Source organism: Haplochromis burtoni, unplaced genomic scaffold (genome assembly GCF_018398535.1).
Source record: "Haplochromis burtoni strain Fernald_Lab_line unplaced genomic scaffold, NCSU_Asbu1 Contig_278, whole genome shotgun sequence".
NCBI lineage: Eukaryota > Metazoa > Chordata > Actinopteri > Cichliformes > Cichlidae > Haplochromis > Haplochromis burtoni.
This window is the reverse complement of record NW_024582639.1, coordinates 702,475-721,897: the sequence shown is the minus strand read 5'-3', so window position 1 is coordinate 721,897 and position 19,423 is coordinate 702,475. Positions and strand designations below refer to the sequence as shown.

The following is a 19,423-nucleotide window of genomic DNA, read 5'->3' as shown; positions in this document are numbered from 1 at the left end:
CAATAAAGTGTTTGAGATAACCAGTTACAACCCAAATGCACTTGAGCTTCAGACTGGCCGTTCTCCTTCTAGGAAAGGGCAGAATTCATGGTTCCATTAACAGCAAGTTTTCCAGCTCATAAAGCAGCAAAGCAGCCCCACCCCATTACACTACCACCACCATGATTGACAGCCTATATGTTCTTTCATGAAATGCTGCCCTTGAAACCTTCCAAAAAAGTTTAACTTTTTTCTCGACATTCGACAGAACATTTTCCCTATCGTTCTGGGGATCATCAGGATGCCAAGAATCCCTCGTCTGGCATTTGACAGATTGTGTTTATTTTGGTCAATGGTGGCTTTCTCATTGGAATTCTCCCATGGATGCTAACTCTCCCCACTCTCTTTCTTATTGCTGAATCATAAACACTGTCTTTAACTTCAAGAAAGAAATTAAGCAGCGGCAGAATAGTTTCTGACAGCACTGAATATGACATTATCCTGATGAAAACCAGTTTATGTTTTATATTAGATATAATTTTGCACCGATCTATATGCCTGATTACTCAAGAGAGAAAGAGGAGGCTCGTGCCGGTTATTTGTGCCCGGACCTTTTCTTTTCACTGGAAATATAAAACAACGGTTCAAACCCGGGAGCGCGCACTCTTAACGGTTTGGCAATTGCGCGTACCCATGTAGGCCCTCCTCTTCCGCGTGCGTCTGGGAGAGCCTCAGTTGGTGTGGTCGGCTCGCGCTGCCTTTTAAAGCAAACTGACACGACATGCCATTTCCCACTCGGCCAGAGGACGGGACACGGTGAAGAGCTTTTGTGTCTCTCATTCTAACCCCTTTTCCTGTCGTCACCCCCATTGTCCTTGTTGTTGTTTAGTTTCCTTTTCTTTAGTTTGTTCACACGGTTAGCTAGTTTCAGTCATGTATCGGTATTTCGGGGAGCTGCTGAGCCGCTCTGCGGGTAGTGCCCTGGCCTCGGGGTGCGTGGATTCCGCTCTCCCGGCGTCCTCTTCCCTGATGAGGGTCCGTCGCTATGCCGACGCAGCAAACCAGCCCGACGACCCTAACTTCTTCAGGATGGTCGAGGGCTTCTTCGACCGCGGGGCCGCTATCGTAGAGGACAAGCTGGTGGAGGATCTGAAGACTAGGGAGAGCCCAGAGCAGAAGCGGAACCGTGTGCGGGGCATCCTGCGCATCATCAAGCCCTGTAATCACGTCCTGAGCGTGTCTTTCCCCATCAAGAGGGATAACGGAGAGTGGGAGGTGGTGGAGGGCTACCGCGCCCAACACAGCCAGCACAGGACACCGTGCAAAGGGGGTAAGAACTGAGCCAAACCACCTCCACCAACCCGTTTGACAGCTAGCTTTAGCCAGCTTTAGCCAGCTTTTTAGCACTATTTAGCAGCAATGCTAGCTTGCTTTGAAAAAGCATAAAATAAACTAAAAACACGAATTACTCCAGTAATTGAACCTTAGACGTTTTACTGCTAATTTAGCATCATGTTTCCTATGTTTGTTTATTATGTGTCACAACAACAGTGACCTTCCTCCTCACCTGTATCTGCTCTAGTTGGTTAGCTTGCAAACTAGCAGTTACCCATACTTTGTCCAGTCTTAAAAAACTTCAATTTTTAAGGTAGTTATGCATGCATACTAAGTTTGTCAGCCTGTGGTTTGATCAAGAGTTAAAGCACAGTCTCACTCTAAATGTTATGGAGAAAACAGACCTACTGGCATCAGGTGTCATACATAATTTTATGCTGACATCTCCCCATGTGTAGCACAAAACACAGGAAAACAGAACAAAGTCTACATTAAGATCTACCTAAAACTACTGCAAAAACATGGTATACTATTGCATTTGCTCTTGAGTATATAGTTCAAGGTTCAAAACCAGAAGCCTCAATCGGCTACTGCTGCGACTCGCCCTGGGTAAACTGTGAACAGAAGGTTTCAATGTATATAAGAAAAGATGAGGCATTAAAATTTAGGAGGGGCTGGCTGTGTTTCTAGGCATCCTATTTGTCAGTGTGACAGATGGGGGAGGGTGTTATAGAGAAGAGGAATTCTCTGAAGAAAGAAGACATGCATTTCATTTGCTGACTAGACAAAGGGCAAGTTTCAGTGGTGTGGAGAGACACTAGCCTGGTAATGACACTGTGAAACCTTTCCACGGCAGCTGCTTAATGTAGTGAACACAGCCCCATCGTAGGGGAGACCTATTTCTGTTCAAGACATGGTCATTGCATGTTGCCACTGAGCCCTGTACAAAAGAATTGGTTTAAAAAAAAAAAGGTTGGTAAACTATCTGCCTAGATGAGTCAGTGTGGCACCCACATGAAATATGTTTCACCCACCACCACCCACCCGACAAACCACTTAACGGTAATATAACCCATTTATGAATTTATAGCACTACTGCCTGTCCAGGCAGGAACCAGCACTCAGAAGCAATATAGGGACGTTCAAAATCAATAAGCTTGTCCAGCATCACGAGTATCTCCCCGATCCAAAGACAAATCAGAACAGTCTTGCATGAACTGCCCTTCACAGTAGCATTATTCCTGAAAATCTAAAGCCATGATCATGCTGGACTAATAGCTTATAGTTACAGTAACAGTAACAGGGCACAGTTCACCACAAAGGTGTACACGTGAATGTGTGTAAAGTATATTTATTGATCTATCTCTAGTCTTTTGTGGACAAGGCCAACTTGTATTTAATTTTGTGTAAGACAAACTTTATTCATCCATGTGAGATATCGTTAATCTCTCATTATATACTGTTGCAGTAAGGCACTTTTGCAGCCACAGAACCAACCAGATAATTAACACCTACAAATTAGCTGATTGTAGTTTGCACTACACAAGAAACCAATCTGTTTAACTATTTGCTACTTGCGACTACTTGTTTAACTACTCAAATTACACAGTTACACCCTTTGATATTTAGTAATATAGTAAATTTAAATCTTATTCATTACTTTTTGTGTAGTTGCAATAGTAGTAATAAAATGTGTAACTGACACAAAATCAGATGTATTTATTTATTTTTTTTGGTTTTTCTTTATTTGGTGTGTTACCCAGTTTTGTAGGTATCATAAAATCGAAGAGTGGAAATAAATGGCATTTGCCTGTCGACCAAACTGTCCCATTTAAAAGAAAAATAAATAAATAAATGAAAACGGCAATATCTCTTCCCAAATATAATGACATGACTAATCAAAATAAAATATACAGATCTTATTGTGAGCAGTTTTATGTAGGAACAATTTATTTCTATTCAACTACATCTTTCAGGCATATAAGAAAGTCTCCATGTACCACTGACAAGAGGTACATGGTAGTGACAGCTTATAAACGTTTAATGGCAACAGCCCCCTACAGCTGAGCTGTAACTTGGTTAGCTGCCTTTTTCTTTTGGTTGGCAGATGTTTACAGAAAAAGAACAGTTGATACATGAAGTTGCTCACAGCAAAAGTTGTGGAATTTGGAGTAACTGAGTTTGGGAAGTGGCATTGCTGCTGAGTTTTTAAAATGGATATTTGGCACTTTGATGACCACAAAGCAACAACCACCTAGTTTCACTTTCAAGAGAAGAAGAGTGATTTCTACACCCAGCATATCAAAAAAGGGGCCTGGGCGTCTCCCCACTTTTTAGTGGTACGCTATTAAAGGCCTACCACTGGGTTGGTTCTGGGTTTTTAACAAGGGAAACCCACCTGTCTGTTTTTTAAGTGGGGTTTAATTAACTTCAGTATAAAACACATATTTAATTTTCTAATGTCCAGAAATTATCATTTTGAGCCAGTAAAAATGAAATGAGTAGAATAAAGTACATCATTTAAACTTATTTCTTATCAGGCCCAGTTTATGATCTTATATTGGTTTAGCCGTCATATGCAGTTGTTACAGATTTGAAATAGCTTGAAGCATTGGTCCTTCATGACAGTCCCATGGATAATGGTCTGACTATGGTTTGAAGTTGTTATCTTTCAATGGCTTAATGATTGATGTAGTGTATGAAGCTTTTGCTGTATTCAGATCAAACTACAAAGTGCAAAGGCTGTCTGAGTGTGCATGTTGTGCTCATCTTCCCCCTTTTGAGAGCCACATAGACTGACAGCTGCCAGGCTGGACCACACTGCTTTTAACTGGATATGTGAATGCAAGAAGTGTTTTCTGTGTGAATGTGCATGCAAAACTGAAGAAGGCTACTGAAATTTTGTATAGTCTGCATAGTGATTACCATTGTTCTCCTTTTTTGTGCAGAAGTGTAATACATTTGTAGGTTATTTCATGTCACTGTTGTCACATGTGAACTGTGCAACACTGTGGAAAAAAATGGAGATACAGAGGACATCTGATACTGCATAAAAACTTGTAGACATTAAGTAGAACCAGTTTCATTAAAATGCACATTTAACAACACAAAACGGTGTCACAGTCCTCCGTTCCTAATCAGAGGCTTTCTCTGAGAAATTTACACTTCAAACACTAAAAGACTTGTGAATTACACCTTGATAAAAATATCTGCTTACAGCTGTCCAAATTCCTTTAAATGGGTCTATTCAGTGTCCTGATGTTTGAAGGACTGAAAGTTAATAAGTGTGTCCCTTATCATTTCAAGTCTGTTAATATTTCTTGAGGAAAAATTGAAAAATAATTAGCCGAGCTTTTAACACCATAAATAGTAGTTTTCTTAGTTATAATACAGTCAACAAATAAAGTAACATGGAAATGCATTTATTAAATCAAGAAACACCAACTTTTTATCTCCACTGTATGGGAACTAATGATGTAAACACGTGCAGTTTCTCCCCAGTTTGAGACAGAAAACAACCTGGTTTTAAAAAAAGAATTCCAATGTACAGGTTATAGTACTATTTAAATATATTTATGGCAAAGAATTTTGCAGTCTAAAAATAACATTTAAGAAAAATCTAATGTTAGATAATTGGCACTTTTGTTTGGACAAGAGAGAGCCATTAGTTTGAGTGCTGAAGGAAGTTTAACTTTGAGAGAAAACTCAAAAATCTGCCCACCCATTTTAGAGGAATGTGTTTACAGTCTGTTTTGGTACTTGTTGCTGTGGGTCTCTGTTGGTTGGGTGGGGAAAAGATGGTTGGATGGGGGATGGTTTGGTAGTCAGGCTTTTTTTCCCCTCCTTTTTTTAATTTGATCAGTAAACATACAATTGTCCTTTGCTGGCTGTGGTAATTCAGCTGATCTTTGGATGAATGGAAAATAAGAGCAGGGTCAATGCTCTGAAACACAGAGCTTTGTTTTTAAATGTTTTTAGTACCTCCTTTTTCCATTCACTATAGTTTAATGCAGTATTGCCAGAACAGAAAAGAAAGCAGAAGCTCTAACTGCAGTAATGAAAATACTAGTATGTACGGATAAAATTCCGTAATCCAGTGAAGTGGAGGATGTTTCCTGCTTCCTAATGATTATTTGGTGGGATTTGTTATGTATGTAACAAATGCACTCTAAAGAAAATGAGAATATGATGCCTTTGACAGAAATGTATGCATTTTCCTGACATTTTAGAACATCTGTTAAGCAAAAATGAACAAACCTGGTTAAGGGAAATCTTAAAATGCTAGTGAGTTCCCTTTTGACTCTGGCTAAAACTGCTTTGGTGGTGTTTTTCTGTGCTGGAGGGCCTCTGTGTAAGATGATTCCATAGTAGGAGGGGCTTTTACTTGTGCTGTAGTTTTCAGTATTCAGTTGAACAAGCATAGCTAGATATGCACACACAAAACATGCTGCTGTCTCCTCTTTGTGCGCTTCGTCCTTGGGCTTGTGTGTGTAAGCTAACCCTGGACCCTGCACTATTTTTGGTATTGCCATCTAACTCGTGTGCGCACACACACTGTGCCAATGAGACGGGGGTAGCGTGACATGCTATATGATCTCATGTAATGCTGCACATGTTGCTGCGGTGACGCTAGTAAACGCCAGAAAACAGGAAGGTATGACTCCAGCTGAAGGGCTGGGGTCACAATGGGGGGCTACGATTGGTTCATTTGGTCTCCACCCACCCTTTAATGTTGCCCTGACTGCCGTACACACTTGGCGATCTTTGACCCCATTCATGTGGTCTTCTGTAGTCATTATTAGTCTGGTTTTTCACAGTCCTTCTGTTATTCATTTTCTTTTGCTGTTGCTAACCTCTACAGACAGGGGAGACACTTTAAGACCAAGAATACTCTGGCTGCTTCATGATATGACAGTTGATGTTATTGGTCTGATGCTGCTGTGGTGAAAGTGCAATGTCCTGATAATGGAATATAAAAAGTGCATTATAAATACCTTCACCAACTTGTTGTTATCGTGTTGTTTCATGGAGGTCATGTTAAAGAAAAAAAGTAAAATAAAATACCAGTGAGCAATATGACTTCATGCCCACCAAGGCTGTGGTTTTAGATGGGGAATGGATGCCCTATAAAGTGAAATAAAATGGGTATCGCATTGAGATTAGTTGCCCATACTGTCCATGTCCACTCATTATCACTTCATGCTTGAGAGGTGATCCAGTCCACTTCTAATTTTGTGAAGTCTCTAATTAAAGATGGTTATAAAAGCTGGCAATATAACTAATGGAAAATGGTAACCCCTAAATTCACTTGTCATTTTAATGTAGCTCATAATCTTACTTGTTAGCTGTTTTACAGTCTTCACATATGGCAACAGCTTGATAAGAAGTATATTTTATTGCAGCAGAGTAATTTCATCCCTGCCTTTAATAGCCTACCACTGAAGCTTCAAAGTCATGCCATGCAATAGCAAATTCAATCTTAACTAACGTATTAATTATGTGTCTGGACTTTTTGTTTGTTTGTTTGTTTGTTTGTTTGTTTGGGTTTTTTTGGTGCTTTACTGTGAAGATGGCATGATCTCCCTTTCTTTGGAAAAAAGGTCCAATGTATCCTCTGCTAAAGAAAATAATCAAGGAAACGCTGAAGTGCCTTCCCTTAGTATTTAGAGAATTCAGAGAATTCATTATTATGGCTGGGAGACAGATACTTGAGGGGCAGTTCAGTGAAAAACCTTTGTAAGGAAAGGTGGTTGTTTGACTGAAGTCAAGGACTTATCCAGGTTACAGACTGAATATACAATCTTCTATCAATATATAACACACTTGAACTGATTAATGAGCTAATAAAAACATGGAAAATATGGGGGAAGGTTACATTTTGTGCATGGAAAACCATTGAGACCTTTATTTTCAGCTTTTCTATACAGGCCCTGTTACAAATTGTTCCCTCTGTGTGTGTTTCCCTCAGGTATCCGTTACAGTACAGATGTGTCTGTGGACGAGGTGAAAGCCCTGGCCTCTCTGATGACCTACAAATGTGCTGTTGTTGGTAAGCATTAAAGTCTTAGCCTTCCACAAAGTCTACAGAAGGTCATCCCTGAACTCTGCACACATATTAATACTGTACAGGAGGTTGGTACTTATGTGGAAATGCCAAAAAATAGTTTTCTTTTTTTCCTGCTTCTATCTTGTATGTCTTCATGTGTATTTGTAAAGTAATGTATGCATTTTCTTGTGGTTGTAAAGCTGTATTATTATCTTCCAGATGTGCCATTTGGGGGAGCCAAAGCTGGAGTCAAGATCAATACTAAGAATTACTCTGTAAGCCTTCTGATTGCAAGCCTATTCTCACATAATTAATAAAACCCTCGTAACAACATAAGAGATCAATCACTCAATAAACTTGAGGTGGTAAAAGAGACAAGCCTTTTTCTTTTTTCTTTTTTTTGTTGTTGTCTTTGATTGCTTAATTATAGGGCACTGTGATTTATTTAAAGGTCATCAACTGTTCATCTAAGCTTATAGTCAACTGAAGAGAAAACCCTCACAAAGCCTCACAGATGCCTTACACATCTTTCTTAACATCTGATAGGAATTTGTTTATATGAACTGTTTAGTTTTCTGGAAGTAATGTAACCACACTTTGTTGCAGGACAATGAGTTGGAGAAGATTACCAGGAGATTCACGATTGAGCTGGCCAAGAAGGGCTTCATTGGTGAGTTTCTAGTGTGTGGTTGGTTGTTTTAACTGTTTAATGGGCTTTAGAAGTGAGAGGTAAATACTTGCACCCATGAAGGTAAACATTTCCAGTCTTCTAATGGTGTTTATTCAGGTTGGGGTCCTTTAGAGTGTGTCTGTGTCAAGTAAAAGGGCAGACAACTAATAATGTTTAAGGAAACTCAGTTCTGATATTTATAAAGGTGGAGAAGCCAAAAAATCATAAAAAAATTAGCTAATGCATATTTACAGTATATAGTCAGGACAAGATGCAGGTGCACTGATATTTTTCTTAAGTTAAAGTACATAGGGATAACCTACAGAGTAAAAGTTGGCATTTTAAAAATTGAAACTTGGGTGCTAAAGTATCAAAAGTCACAAAAGTAAAACTAATATATTTCAAAATCCGTCTTATTGATTTTTTTTTTCTAGATTTATACTTTAAATTACTAAGCTTGGCAGTAGGTGGCAAAGTTGAGGCTAATTTTTGGGCTCATAAACTTCACATACTGCTGGGTATATTGCCAGGTATACTTTAATAGTAAATCATAACTTTGGTTATGTATTATTAATCAGAATCTCCAAAGTAACTAATTTAGTTTGGAAGTACAAATTGACATAAAATGTTCTGCTTAATTACAGTATATGGGTAAGAATACTGGGTTAGTTTCTTGAGGGTACATAATTGTTCTTGTTTGGCACAGGTCGTTCCAGTTTAGCTGATGGACAACTTTTTGACAAAATCAGCCTTTTAAGATCACATTAAAGAACCTAAGATTATTATTTTTTTTTTTTGTAAAGGTCAAAACAAGGGAACAAGTATGCATATTTGTCACTACTTGGTCATTTGGCAGAATATATATATTTTTTTTAACTCAACCTCACAGAGAATAAAATGGTAATTTCATTTACTTTCTCCAGGAAGCTAGCATAGATGTGTTTAGTATGTTGAGCAAAGTCACAGAAAACTTGTTCACTGGTTCCATGGGTTAATGGGCCCTTATACCACCTGTTTATTCACCCTTACCTGGATGCATTTAAAATGTTCATAATGTGTTTACTTTACTACTGAGACGCTGTCTGTAGACAACAATAGTTGCTGCTTGTGGAGCTTGGAGGTAAAAAGGTACCCACCATCTGCCTACAGCACTTGTCTGTCTATCTGTCAGTGGACAGATTCAGTTATTTTCTGTCTGCATGCTTGCTGCTGTTTTCACATCTTGAGGCCCTTTGAGGCACATGGTTATGTCACACAAGGACATGAAGCCTGGTGCTCAGTTTGTGATATTGTACTCTTTTTCTTTTTTCTTTTTTAAACTCTCTTCCCCTCTCTCTCTCTCCCTTTCCTTTCCTTCCTGTCTTTGCTCAACAGGACCTGGCATCGATGTCCCTGCTCCTGACATGAGCACAGGCGAGAGGGAAATGTCCTGGATTGCCGACACGTATGCGAACACTATTGCACATACTGTAAGTTCTCAGACTTAATGGATATATTATTTTGTAGACGGCATAGCCAGTCTGTCTGACTTGGCTGCAGTTTTGGCACAAATTTTAAAATGGGCTAAGTTAAAAAAACAAGGAGTGAGTCATACATAAACCATGAACAGTGGTTTCCTGCATCGCCCTTTCCAGCTGACCACAGAAGCATTCCTCATGTCTTAAAAGGGTCTTTTCAGACTGAGGCCTCTGTTCGTGTTATCAGCTAATCATTGTGCTATCTCAGTCTGTCAAACAAGGCTTATTTGATTAAACATGGAAAATGTTTACCCATGTTTATTGTTTCACATGCAATCATGTGTTGTTTACAACTGGTTTGATCTAAAAACTATAATTGTCAGAGAACTCTGTTGACTGATATTTTACTTATTAGCAGCAAGAAAAGACCATAATATTACTCATATCTTTTACCCTCTCTCTGCTTACAACACCTTATTGTTTCAAAGTTAAAAAATATAATCCCTTTCAAATTATTAACAGTGTTGATTGCATAATCCTGAGGGCTGTACTGCCAAGGAGGTTCAACACAGTCAGGCTCTCTGCGCATTAGCTGGATCGAAAATCCCCCCACAGATGACAGACAAGTTAATAACTGCTGTTATTAGTTAATGACATAAGCTGGGCTTCTCACTTTTGTGCATGCTCACATGAAAAGGAGCATTTCACACATTATATGCCTTTTCATGAATGCCACTTATTACAAGTAAGTAGAACGAACTTTGATAATTGAGAAGGCATTCTTGGTGATGGCCTGATCGATTTTTCTAATCTGTGTCAAGAATAGCTGAAATATTTCAGCTGTGGAAGGGAGACTTGGCAGCAGTGAGATACAACTCGCACATATACAATGTATTCCTCCAACAATTATTGCACTGGAAAAATTGTTTTAAATAAAAGAATTCGAAAAAAAACATGGTGCTTTCAGCCGAAAGTTTGAGCGCAGCCTGCTGCAGACCAGGTTATGTGCTGCACATGAGTCACCATAGGGATTTGCCAAGTTAAAAAAAAACAAACAAAACACTTTTATGACACAGAAAACTGACATTTCTTGCTATCCCATTAATCTTGCTTAATAGTACACATCTCAGTCTATTTTTTTTTTTTAATAAGATTTATTTTCATTTTTAAATCGACAAACAAACAAAGCGAACAAATAAACAAAAAGCTCACAACTATGGCACACAGCAAGCATCTACAACTAACCACAACATGGCAGGCCATTTTGACCACAGGAACACTCCTAGGTGCACACTCTTGTATCCATGCCTTTCAAGGATAACCTCAGACATCCAAAAAGCAAACACAAAAGTAATATCTCGGTCTATTCTTGACATTTATTTTTTCCTATTAATACTTGGTTGGTAAGAGACAAGCAACATTGATGAACACAGTGGTGTTCCAGAAACACTGAGAACTTAAGGATTTAAACCATGTAACAGACATATTTCTACTTTAAATTATTGTTGTTGTTGTTGTTGTTATTATTAAACTCTTAAAACAGTTTGTGTCATTGAGATCAGGATCTGAGAGAAGTGCAAAAAACATGAAACAATATAGCCAGGTACATAATACAGATGCACGCTATGCATGTTCATAAATTAAGAAAGGATGTGCAAGAATGAATGCTGATAATTAAATGTAATCAGTGTTTAGTTTATAAACAAATAGATCCAGTTCACACTGGGAGATTCCCTACAAAGGTTGTAATGCCAGCGTTACCAAATTGGCCTGCTGGTTGTGTTGTAGTCATTTTTTTTGGCTCACATTCATGAGATGGGTGCTATGTTCCAGTTAAGGTCAATATCCAGCCGTCACCACTTCTGGCTCATTCATGTGTGAATATCAATGATTTAAAAACTGTGTTGGTCCTGTTCCACTCTTCTCTCTGGTCTCCTCTTGCCTCACACAGTCATGTGACTTCTGCTCCAGATACCCCCATGGAGTAGGTCACAAATTCCTACTCTGGGTATCTGAGGGAAGAGGAGCTTGGGTAGTACGTGTAGTACGTGTCATGGTACCTGGGCCACACATGACATTTTATGACATGGTCACTGGAGACTGGCTCTGGCTTGGCAAAACATTTGGCCTACTGGATGGCTTTGTCTGAACTTTGCAGTGAAAAAATTACTCATGCATGGTTGCTCATTTTTGGTGGTGCCAGCTTTAAAGAGTTTGTCTAAATTTGTGGAATTATATAGTTGAATCTAGGCAAGTGTTTTGAATCATAAACATTTAAAATATTGTTAGTTTTTTTTTTTTTTTTTTTAAATACTACAAGGTGTTTTTTGTTAAGCATAAATTATTGCAAATTCTTGTAATGGTCTAGCCTACCTACTGATTAAATAAGGTTGTATGTGGCACATACCAGATACCTGATTCATTAAAAAAAATCTTGGTTTCTTTGGTTTACATTATTCATTATAAGGCTGGAAGTTTTTGTGTTTGTCGGTTTCTCTTCCAACACTGCCCAACTGAGGTTTCAATAATCTGTGTGCAAAGATGCTGTGTATATAGTAGTGTTTTAAGCTGTGGTCTGATTTCTTTTTTCTTTTTTTTCTCCTTACAGGACATCAACGCACATGCATGTGTGACAGGAAAACCCATCAGTCAAGGAGGAATCCACGGGCGTATCTCAGCCACTGGTCGTGGAGTTTTCCATGGCATTGAGAACTTCATTAATGAGGCTTCTTACATGAGCATGCTGGGCCTCACTCCTGGCTTCCAGGACAAGACCTTTGTTATCCAGGTACACAGATGCATGTACACTTTGATAAGAGAAACAAAGAAGAATGATTTCAGTGATGCAGACTCTTGTGCGGCTGTTTTCTCCCTGATAGTCACAGGACTTAAGTTTTCATTTGAAGTCGTGATGAGGGGTTTTAAAGCTGTGCCTCAATCAGAGCCATGCCATCTGTTTTTGCCTGATCTCCTCATACCGCACAGGCAGCAGCGAGCTCAAGTTTTCCCTTCTTTGTTTATGGAAAAGGATGATTCATCGAGAGGAACCAGTTAAAGAAACTGGGCTGCTCTGCTGCTCAAGTTCCAGCTGGTTTTGTGAAAAACAGTTTGAGTTTAAACTAATATGTTTTAGAATCAGGCATGAAAACTCATCAATGAAATGCAGTATTGGAATCATTTGCAGTGTTGATTAAAAGGAACTTGTCTTTTCTTTAAAGCTGTGCTGATTTTAACTGTAACCATGTGAAAGCAGAAGTGTGCCTGCAGAGATAAAAAGTCAAAGAGCAGCATTTTGCTTAGCAGTTTCATTTCCAGTAGTCACATGGCAGCTCCTCACGTGTCACTGACGCAAACTAAGCAGGAAAGCCCTCGGCAGTGGTGTCTGCTGTTTTCTTGGAATACTTTCTGTAATTTCCCCTCTTCATGACAGCAGTGCAGTCTGATATTCTTGATCAATAGCTCTGTGTGTTTACATCCATTTCATTTAGTTAACCATCTCCGTGAAGTTAGCTGCAAGACTTGCAGATTTCAGTTTTTTTGTTTTTTTTTTGAGGATCTTCTTGTATTTGCTTGAGATTATGTTTGAAGTTTAATGTCCTGGCTTCACTGAGATTTGTAAAGTGGCAGATAGTTCAGATTCAGTGACTGTAAAGAAACAAAGATTTTGAAGGATGATGATTACTGCTGAGTGGGTTTAAAGTGAGGGATGATAGGGTGAGGAGGTGAAGAAGCTGTGACGACAGCTGATTCATGATGTGGATGTTCAAAAAGCTAATCCGTGTCTGTGTTTGGGGATTACTCTGTGCTGCGCTGAGATTACATTTTCTTAGAGATTTATTAGTGAGAAAGGACAGAGCAGATCTTTAATGTGGTATTAAGATGAAAGCAGGGGTATATATTTACTCGCTTTTTCTTTTCTTTTCTTTTCTTTTCTTTCCTTTCCTTTTTTTTTTTTTTTATATATATAAATCATTTGTAAAGTTGTCTCTCTTCTTGTCTTTATCCAACAGCTCTGTTAGTGGCCAAAAGGCGATATCAGCAACGATATTAGTGATATTAACTTTGTTGTTGCTTTAAAACTATGAGACTTGTGCTTTGGGGTGTATCTATAACTTATATACACAATGTCATCTTCTTTCTACATCCCAATTTCTGGAGTTGGATATACAGAATCTTGGTTATTAGTGTTTAATTATCTTTCTTTTCCTTGCTGCATCTGGTTTTGGTAATATATATTCACATTTTTGTTCTGTTTTGTAGTGTGTGCAGATGAATGCATAGAGAAATTTCAAATCTCATATATACTGTACTGCTGTCACCCATCCATAGTCAAATGAAATAATGATTTGATGATTTTTTTTTTCTTCTTAACCTCATCTGGCCACATGGTGGCAGCAGAGTATGTAACTTATAAAAATGAACATCATTTTGTTTGTTGATTGAGAAGGGGAATAATTATTTGTAACTATGTGCTGTGACTTTCACAGGGCTTTGGTAATGTGGGTCTCCACTCAATGAGGTACCTGCACAGGTTTGGGGCCAAGTGTGTGGGCATTGGAGAGATTGATGGAGCCATCTACAACCCAGATGGTATCGACCCCAAACAGCTGGAGGATTATAAACTGGTATCAGCACTGCTGTCTTCCCCTCATTTCTGTCGTTTCTTAATTATTATTATTTTTTTAAATTGTACTTATTCATTCTCCACTGAAACATCCATCTCTACAGCAACATGGCACCATCGTGGGTTTCCCAGGAGCCAAACCCTATGAGGGGAACATTTTGGAAGCGGACTGCCACATCCTGATTCCTGCAGCTGGAGAAAAGCAGCTCACACGTAACAATGCTCCGAAGATCAAGGCCAAGGTAAACTCTTTGTCTGATTACAAAAGCTGCTGTGATTTTTTTTAAACTGTCAGTTTGATTAAAATGATTAAGGTTGAGCAGTTCAGGTAGTGGTTAAGTATATGTGCTTATTTTTGTTAGATCATTGCTGAGGGTGCCAATGGTCCCACCACCCCAGGTGCTGATAAAATCTTCCTGGAAAACAACGTCATGGTTATTCCTGTAAGCACACACACCACCAAACACACAGGGAAATACAAGCTAGTTTTATGGTTTGTTTAAAGTGAATTATTTTTTGTGTGTTTTGATTCCCTGAATGACAATACATGTGCACACATTGCACATTCATACACATTCAGACTTAATTAAGCTGAACTGTAGAATAGATTTAGGCATGACAGGTTAAACAAGGTTTTGTTCACAGAATAAAAGTATCGATTTCATTTTATTTTCATGCTGATCTTTTCATTTCATTTTTTTTTTAACAGTAACAAGAAATAAACAGTCTAAAAGCAAAAATAAACAGGAAAATCTGCTCTGCTCATTCAGCAGTTCACATTCTCAAAAAACATTTTTCTAGAAAAAAGGGGCAAAGCACAGCAAATGAAATCTTCAAATTTATACAAAAGGCCAAATCTAGATTAGTATAGCATATTATTTTATTATTTAAACATATTCTTGTAATTATGTTTTTGTCTGAGATTTGAATTGGTTAGGACTTGGTTAATAAGACATGAAGTCCCATCCTTCTGAGCTCAAAGCACAAGAAACAAAGCGGAACCAATAACAGTTTATTGGGTGACTTTCTTGTGTTTCCAGCATCTATCCATCAAATACGGTTAATCAAAGCACACTCGTACAGTTTCGATAAAGCACATTAATTTGCTGAGGGTTAAACTCTTTGTAAATTAAAATATTTTCCTCATGTTCAAATGGACTGGGACTGAAAACATGCATTTGTAAATATAAATTCTAACTAGAAATATGATGGAATGTATTACTAAGTGTTGTTTCTAGTACTTGCTTTAAAATACAATTTCGATATGTGCTTGTTAAATAATTTCTCCTTTAGCATATATAATCAGATTTTTAAAAGTCATATTTTCCACACAGAGGACCTTTTCATCTGTGCACTTATCCATACAGAGAAGTGAAGACTGTTTCTACTTGCAGGACATGTACTTGAATGCTGGCGGTGTGACGGTATCTTATTTCGAGTGGCTCAAGAATCTCAACCATGTCAGCTATGGAAGACTAACCTTCAAATATGAGAGGGACTCAAACTACCACCTCCTCAGTGAGTACAAACCTGAAGTTCATGCTTTTGTCTGGACGCAGATTGTATTTATATTGTCTGACAGCTTTTATTCGTTAGAGACGTGCTGCAAATCGGTATGAAAAATAATGATAAAACACAAACAAACGTAATAAATCACTCGTGCAAGTTCTTTGTGTGTGTGTGTGCGTACGTGTGACCCAAAACCTTTTATTCAGATGGAGAGACAGCATCAGAATTAGATCTCTATAGTTTTTATTCCTTTCTGGAGTAGTAAATAGGTTTTATAGACTGAAAAATTTCTTCAGATGCTTTACAATCATCCTGTGTACCTTTTTTTTAATTTATTTATTTATTTTTTAAAAATCTTGAATCAAAATCTTTCCGCTAGGAAATACAAACACAACACCTTTACATCGTGGTTAAGATGTAGTTTGTCCTCGATTTGATTTCTTGTGGTTCCAGGGTAGGCTGCTTTCCCCCAACAGTAACAACTTACAACATTCTGAGTAACAACGTTCTGACGGCTCTCATAGATAAGCTTCTTTAAAACAAGCAGTATCTTTTGCTGGTGTTGGGCAACAAAAAAAAAGAACAAAAGAAACAGAAAATGAGTGAAACTGTGTAGCCAGCAAGAATTTAGAGAAGAAATGCTTAAATTTCTTACCTTTTTTAAAATCAACTGACTCTGTGTTCACCTATCTTCTGGTGTCGCTCTTTTGCTTTCTTCATGTACTTTCTGATTGGCACTCTCATACAGCCAATTATATGATACACTCAATGAATCAGACACGTTATCACTGCTATTTGTAGTATTTGTGATTAATTTGTATTTTTGTTTTACTGTTTTCTCCTTTAGTGTCTGTTCAGGAAAGTTTAGAGAGGAAGTTTGGCAAGCAGGGAGGACCCATTCCCATCGTACCTACTGCTGACTTCCAGGCCAGGGTTGCTGTAAGTAACAGCTGCTGTCATACACATGCATTTTTTGTTTAAATGTTGTAAAAGTACCACACGTATCAGTGTGATTAATTTCCTTCCATATGAAACTGATTCTAATCAATAAATACGATCAGGCCAGCTAATGTTTATTCTTTGTCAACTGATTAATAATCCAAGAACTATTTTACTATTGTGTCCCGCTCAGCCTGATGTGGGGTTAACACATAATCGTCCTTTACAGGGTGCCTCAGAGAAGGACATTGTTCACTCTGGATTGGCCTACACTATGGAGAGATCTGCTCGGGTAAGTGATCATGCAGGAAAGGTCAGAGGTGTGGTTCTCAAACATTTTTTATTGCTTCTTATCACTGTAATTGCACCTTGAAAAACTGGTTCAGGTAGACAAAATATCAGGCACAATGCTTCCACTTGTAAGCAGGCGCATCCTGTTAGGTGTCATTAAGTCCTGTTTAACAACACACACAACATAATTATGGTTTGCTTGTTTTATGGTCAATTGGACATCAGTGCTTAAACCACAGCTCTCACATTTCCTGCTTTCTGAAATGGAGCTCCAGGATGGGGTGGTGGTGCAGCAGTTTGTGTGTCGATTCACAGAAGAAATGTTGGGGGTTCAAACGAGGAGCTTTCTGTCTGTGTGGATTTTTTGTTCTCGTTGTGGCTCTGAGTTTTCTCCGTCTGCTTTATTTTCTTCCCACAGTCCAAAGAGTATGCAAAGGGGATTAAGTGGTGGTCTTTTTTTTATTTTTATTTTATTTTATTTTTTTTAAATGGGCTGTAGGTATGTGAGACGGAAAGCATGCACTAAACAAAGTGATGGAGAGGCAGGTGTAAATGTGGTTATGGTGCTCCAGTCCATGTTTCATAACCAGTGAGATGACACTTTTATTTATTTTACAGTCATCTCAGAGAACTTTATACTGTGAGGTAACAATGTTAGGAAGGAAAGTGCCGACGTTCAGATGATCCTCCAGGAACAAAATTTTATAACAGTATGTGCTAAACGTTGATATTCGTTCTGTTTTATTAGACTTTGATGGGATAAAGTCTAAACTCATTTGCTTTGTAGTCCTTTCTATGAAGGTACTAGTTTGAACACTGTATAAACTCTTTTCTATATTTCCTTCAACTTACTCTAGCCTGTTCTGACTCCTGCGGTGACAGAATCTTAAGGAACTATTATATGCAGTCTATCGACCTGGTCTCTGTTATTAGTTCAACTTTTACAGCTGTTACTGTCAAGGCTAAACTGTTGGAACTGCTGTTACCCATCTAGCATAAACTCACTGAAAAGACTTTGAACACTCCTTTGCTGAATGTGTAAACACAGTAGATTTAGTTTTTCTCAACCAAATATATGCCAGCCAGTTCCTGTTTTTAAAAAAGCAAAAAAAAAACATAAAAATAAAACAACAGCTTGCTATGATGTGGACATCTGATAAATGTTAACCTTTGAGATAAATCTAACCCGGTTTCAACCCTGATGTGGACCCATTTAGACCCCTAAGCAAGAGATGCAGTCTCTTGATGGAGGAGATGGGAAGGGACTGAGAAAAGAAGAGGATAGTTAAAGTTTTTATATTGTCCTGAAAGACGTCCTTTTACTTTTCACTATTTAAACGTTAAATGTCTGACTGACCAGGTTAAACCAGGAAACTGCATCCATTGAAATGTTGAACTTGGTGGTGTAGCATGTATAACCTGTGTCATCATCTTCTTTTGTAGCAAATCATGCGCACAGCGAGCAAGTACAACCTCGGTCTGGACCTTCGGACAGCTGCCTATGTGAACGCCATCGAGAAGGTCTTCAAGGTCTACAACGAGGCTGGGCTCACTTTCACATAAATGGCTGACCATGGTCCACACTAGTCTCCCTTCCTCCACCCTTCTGCTGTTGAATCCCCTCTCCTGCCTTTCTCCACCTCTAAAACAGCCTTCAGAACATATCACTGTTTACCGCTGCTCCTTGGCTCCTTTCACACACACATGCAGCGACACAGTGGCTTGCCTCGTAGTTATTTCATGATCTTTGTGCTGCCATTATATCTCTGCAACTCTTTTTAAATATTGTCCTGTTCTTGTTTTTTGCCTGAGGTTACAGACAGAGAATCCCCCAGCCGTCATACAAGTGTTTATAATTCAGCTGTATGGCAGCCACGTTCTTAGCTCTGTGTTTGTGATCGCTGAATGCATGTGTGACCCTCCTGTTGCAGTTGTTTCAGTTGATAGCACTACAGATGCCTTATTTTTAGGAGGAGGTCTGCTCTAAAAGGGACACGGCCACTTCAGTCTAATGTTAACTCAAACAGATTTAGATTTAACTTCATGTGAATAAGAGAAAAAAGTAATTTTATTACCCTTGAGTATGTCTTGTCACTCTTAAGGTGTAAAAAGTTAGTGATGGTTTTGCCAAGTTTTAGAATTCACAACAGAGATTCAGTGTTCTTCATAGTTGTGTTTTCATGTTCCCGTTCCCCTTTATTTTCCTCCCTTTCCTATTGTTTCATCGTAAATGCAGCTTCTTCCCGACTCTTCCACTGGCCAAGAGAGAAGAGCAGGGATTGGCCAATGTCACTGTGATCGGCCAATCCCTGCCTGAGTATTCTTCAGTTTAACCGTCCAGTTTCAGTACTGCAGCATTTTTGGAGAAAATTTTTATTTTTACTGTACTCATTTTTTTTTTTTTTTTGGGAAATCATAAAAATGTTCAGATACAGAAATGTGTTATCAGTGTTTATTTTCTGGTGAGCTCATCCTGTAACATCTGGTGTTTTTCCTGCAACTTTATTGTTGTTAATAAGACCTGAAGGAGGTATCAGCAGTATTACTGGGGAAAAAAACAGGCTTGAGGAAAG

At 38.5% G+C, this 19,423-nt stretch overlaps 1 protein-coding gene across 1 annotated transcript; it reads left to right on the top strand.

Moving 5' to 3' along the window:
- The first annotated feature begins 695 nt into the window (after window positions 1-695).
- On the top strand, window positions 696-19,400 carry glud1b (glutamate dehydrogenase 1b). The gene is made up of 13 exons (XM_042227729.1): window positions 696-1,309; window positions 7,283-7,363; window positions 7,580-7,635; window positions 7,967-8,030; window positions 9,405-9,499; window positions 12,096-12,275; window positions 13,975-14,112; window positions 14,216-14,353; window positions 14,474-14,554; window positions 15,506-15,629; window positions 16,468-16,559; window positions 16,789-16,851; window positions 18,294-19,400. Exons 1-13 carry the CDS (start codon window positions 913-915, stop codon window positions 18,411-18,413), a joined length of 1,629 nt encoding a protein of 542 aa, XP_042083663.1. The 5' UTR covers window positions 696-912; the 3' UTR covers window positions 18,414-19,400.
- Window positions 19,401-19,423: the final 23 nt, after the last annotated feature.

Coding starts and splice junctions, on each gene's coding strand:
- glud1b (XM_042227729.1), top strand. CDS start 913: ATGTATCGGTATTTCGGGGAGCTGCTGAGCCGCTCTGCGGGTAGTGCC. Junction 7,364..7,579: donor CTACAAATGTGCTGTTGTTG/GTAAGCATTAAA, acceptor ATTATCTTCCAG/ATGTGCCATTTGGGGGAGCC. Junction 15,630..16,467: donor CTCAAACTACCACCTCCTCA/GTGAGTACAAAC, acceptor TTTCTCCTTTAG/TGTCTGTTCAGGAAAGTTTA.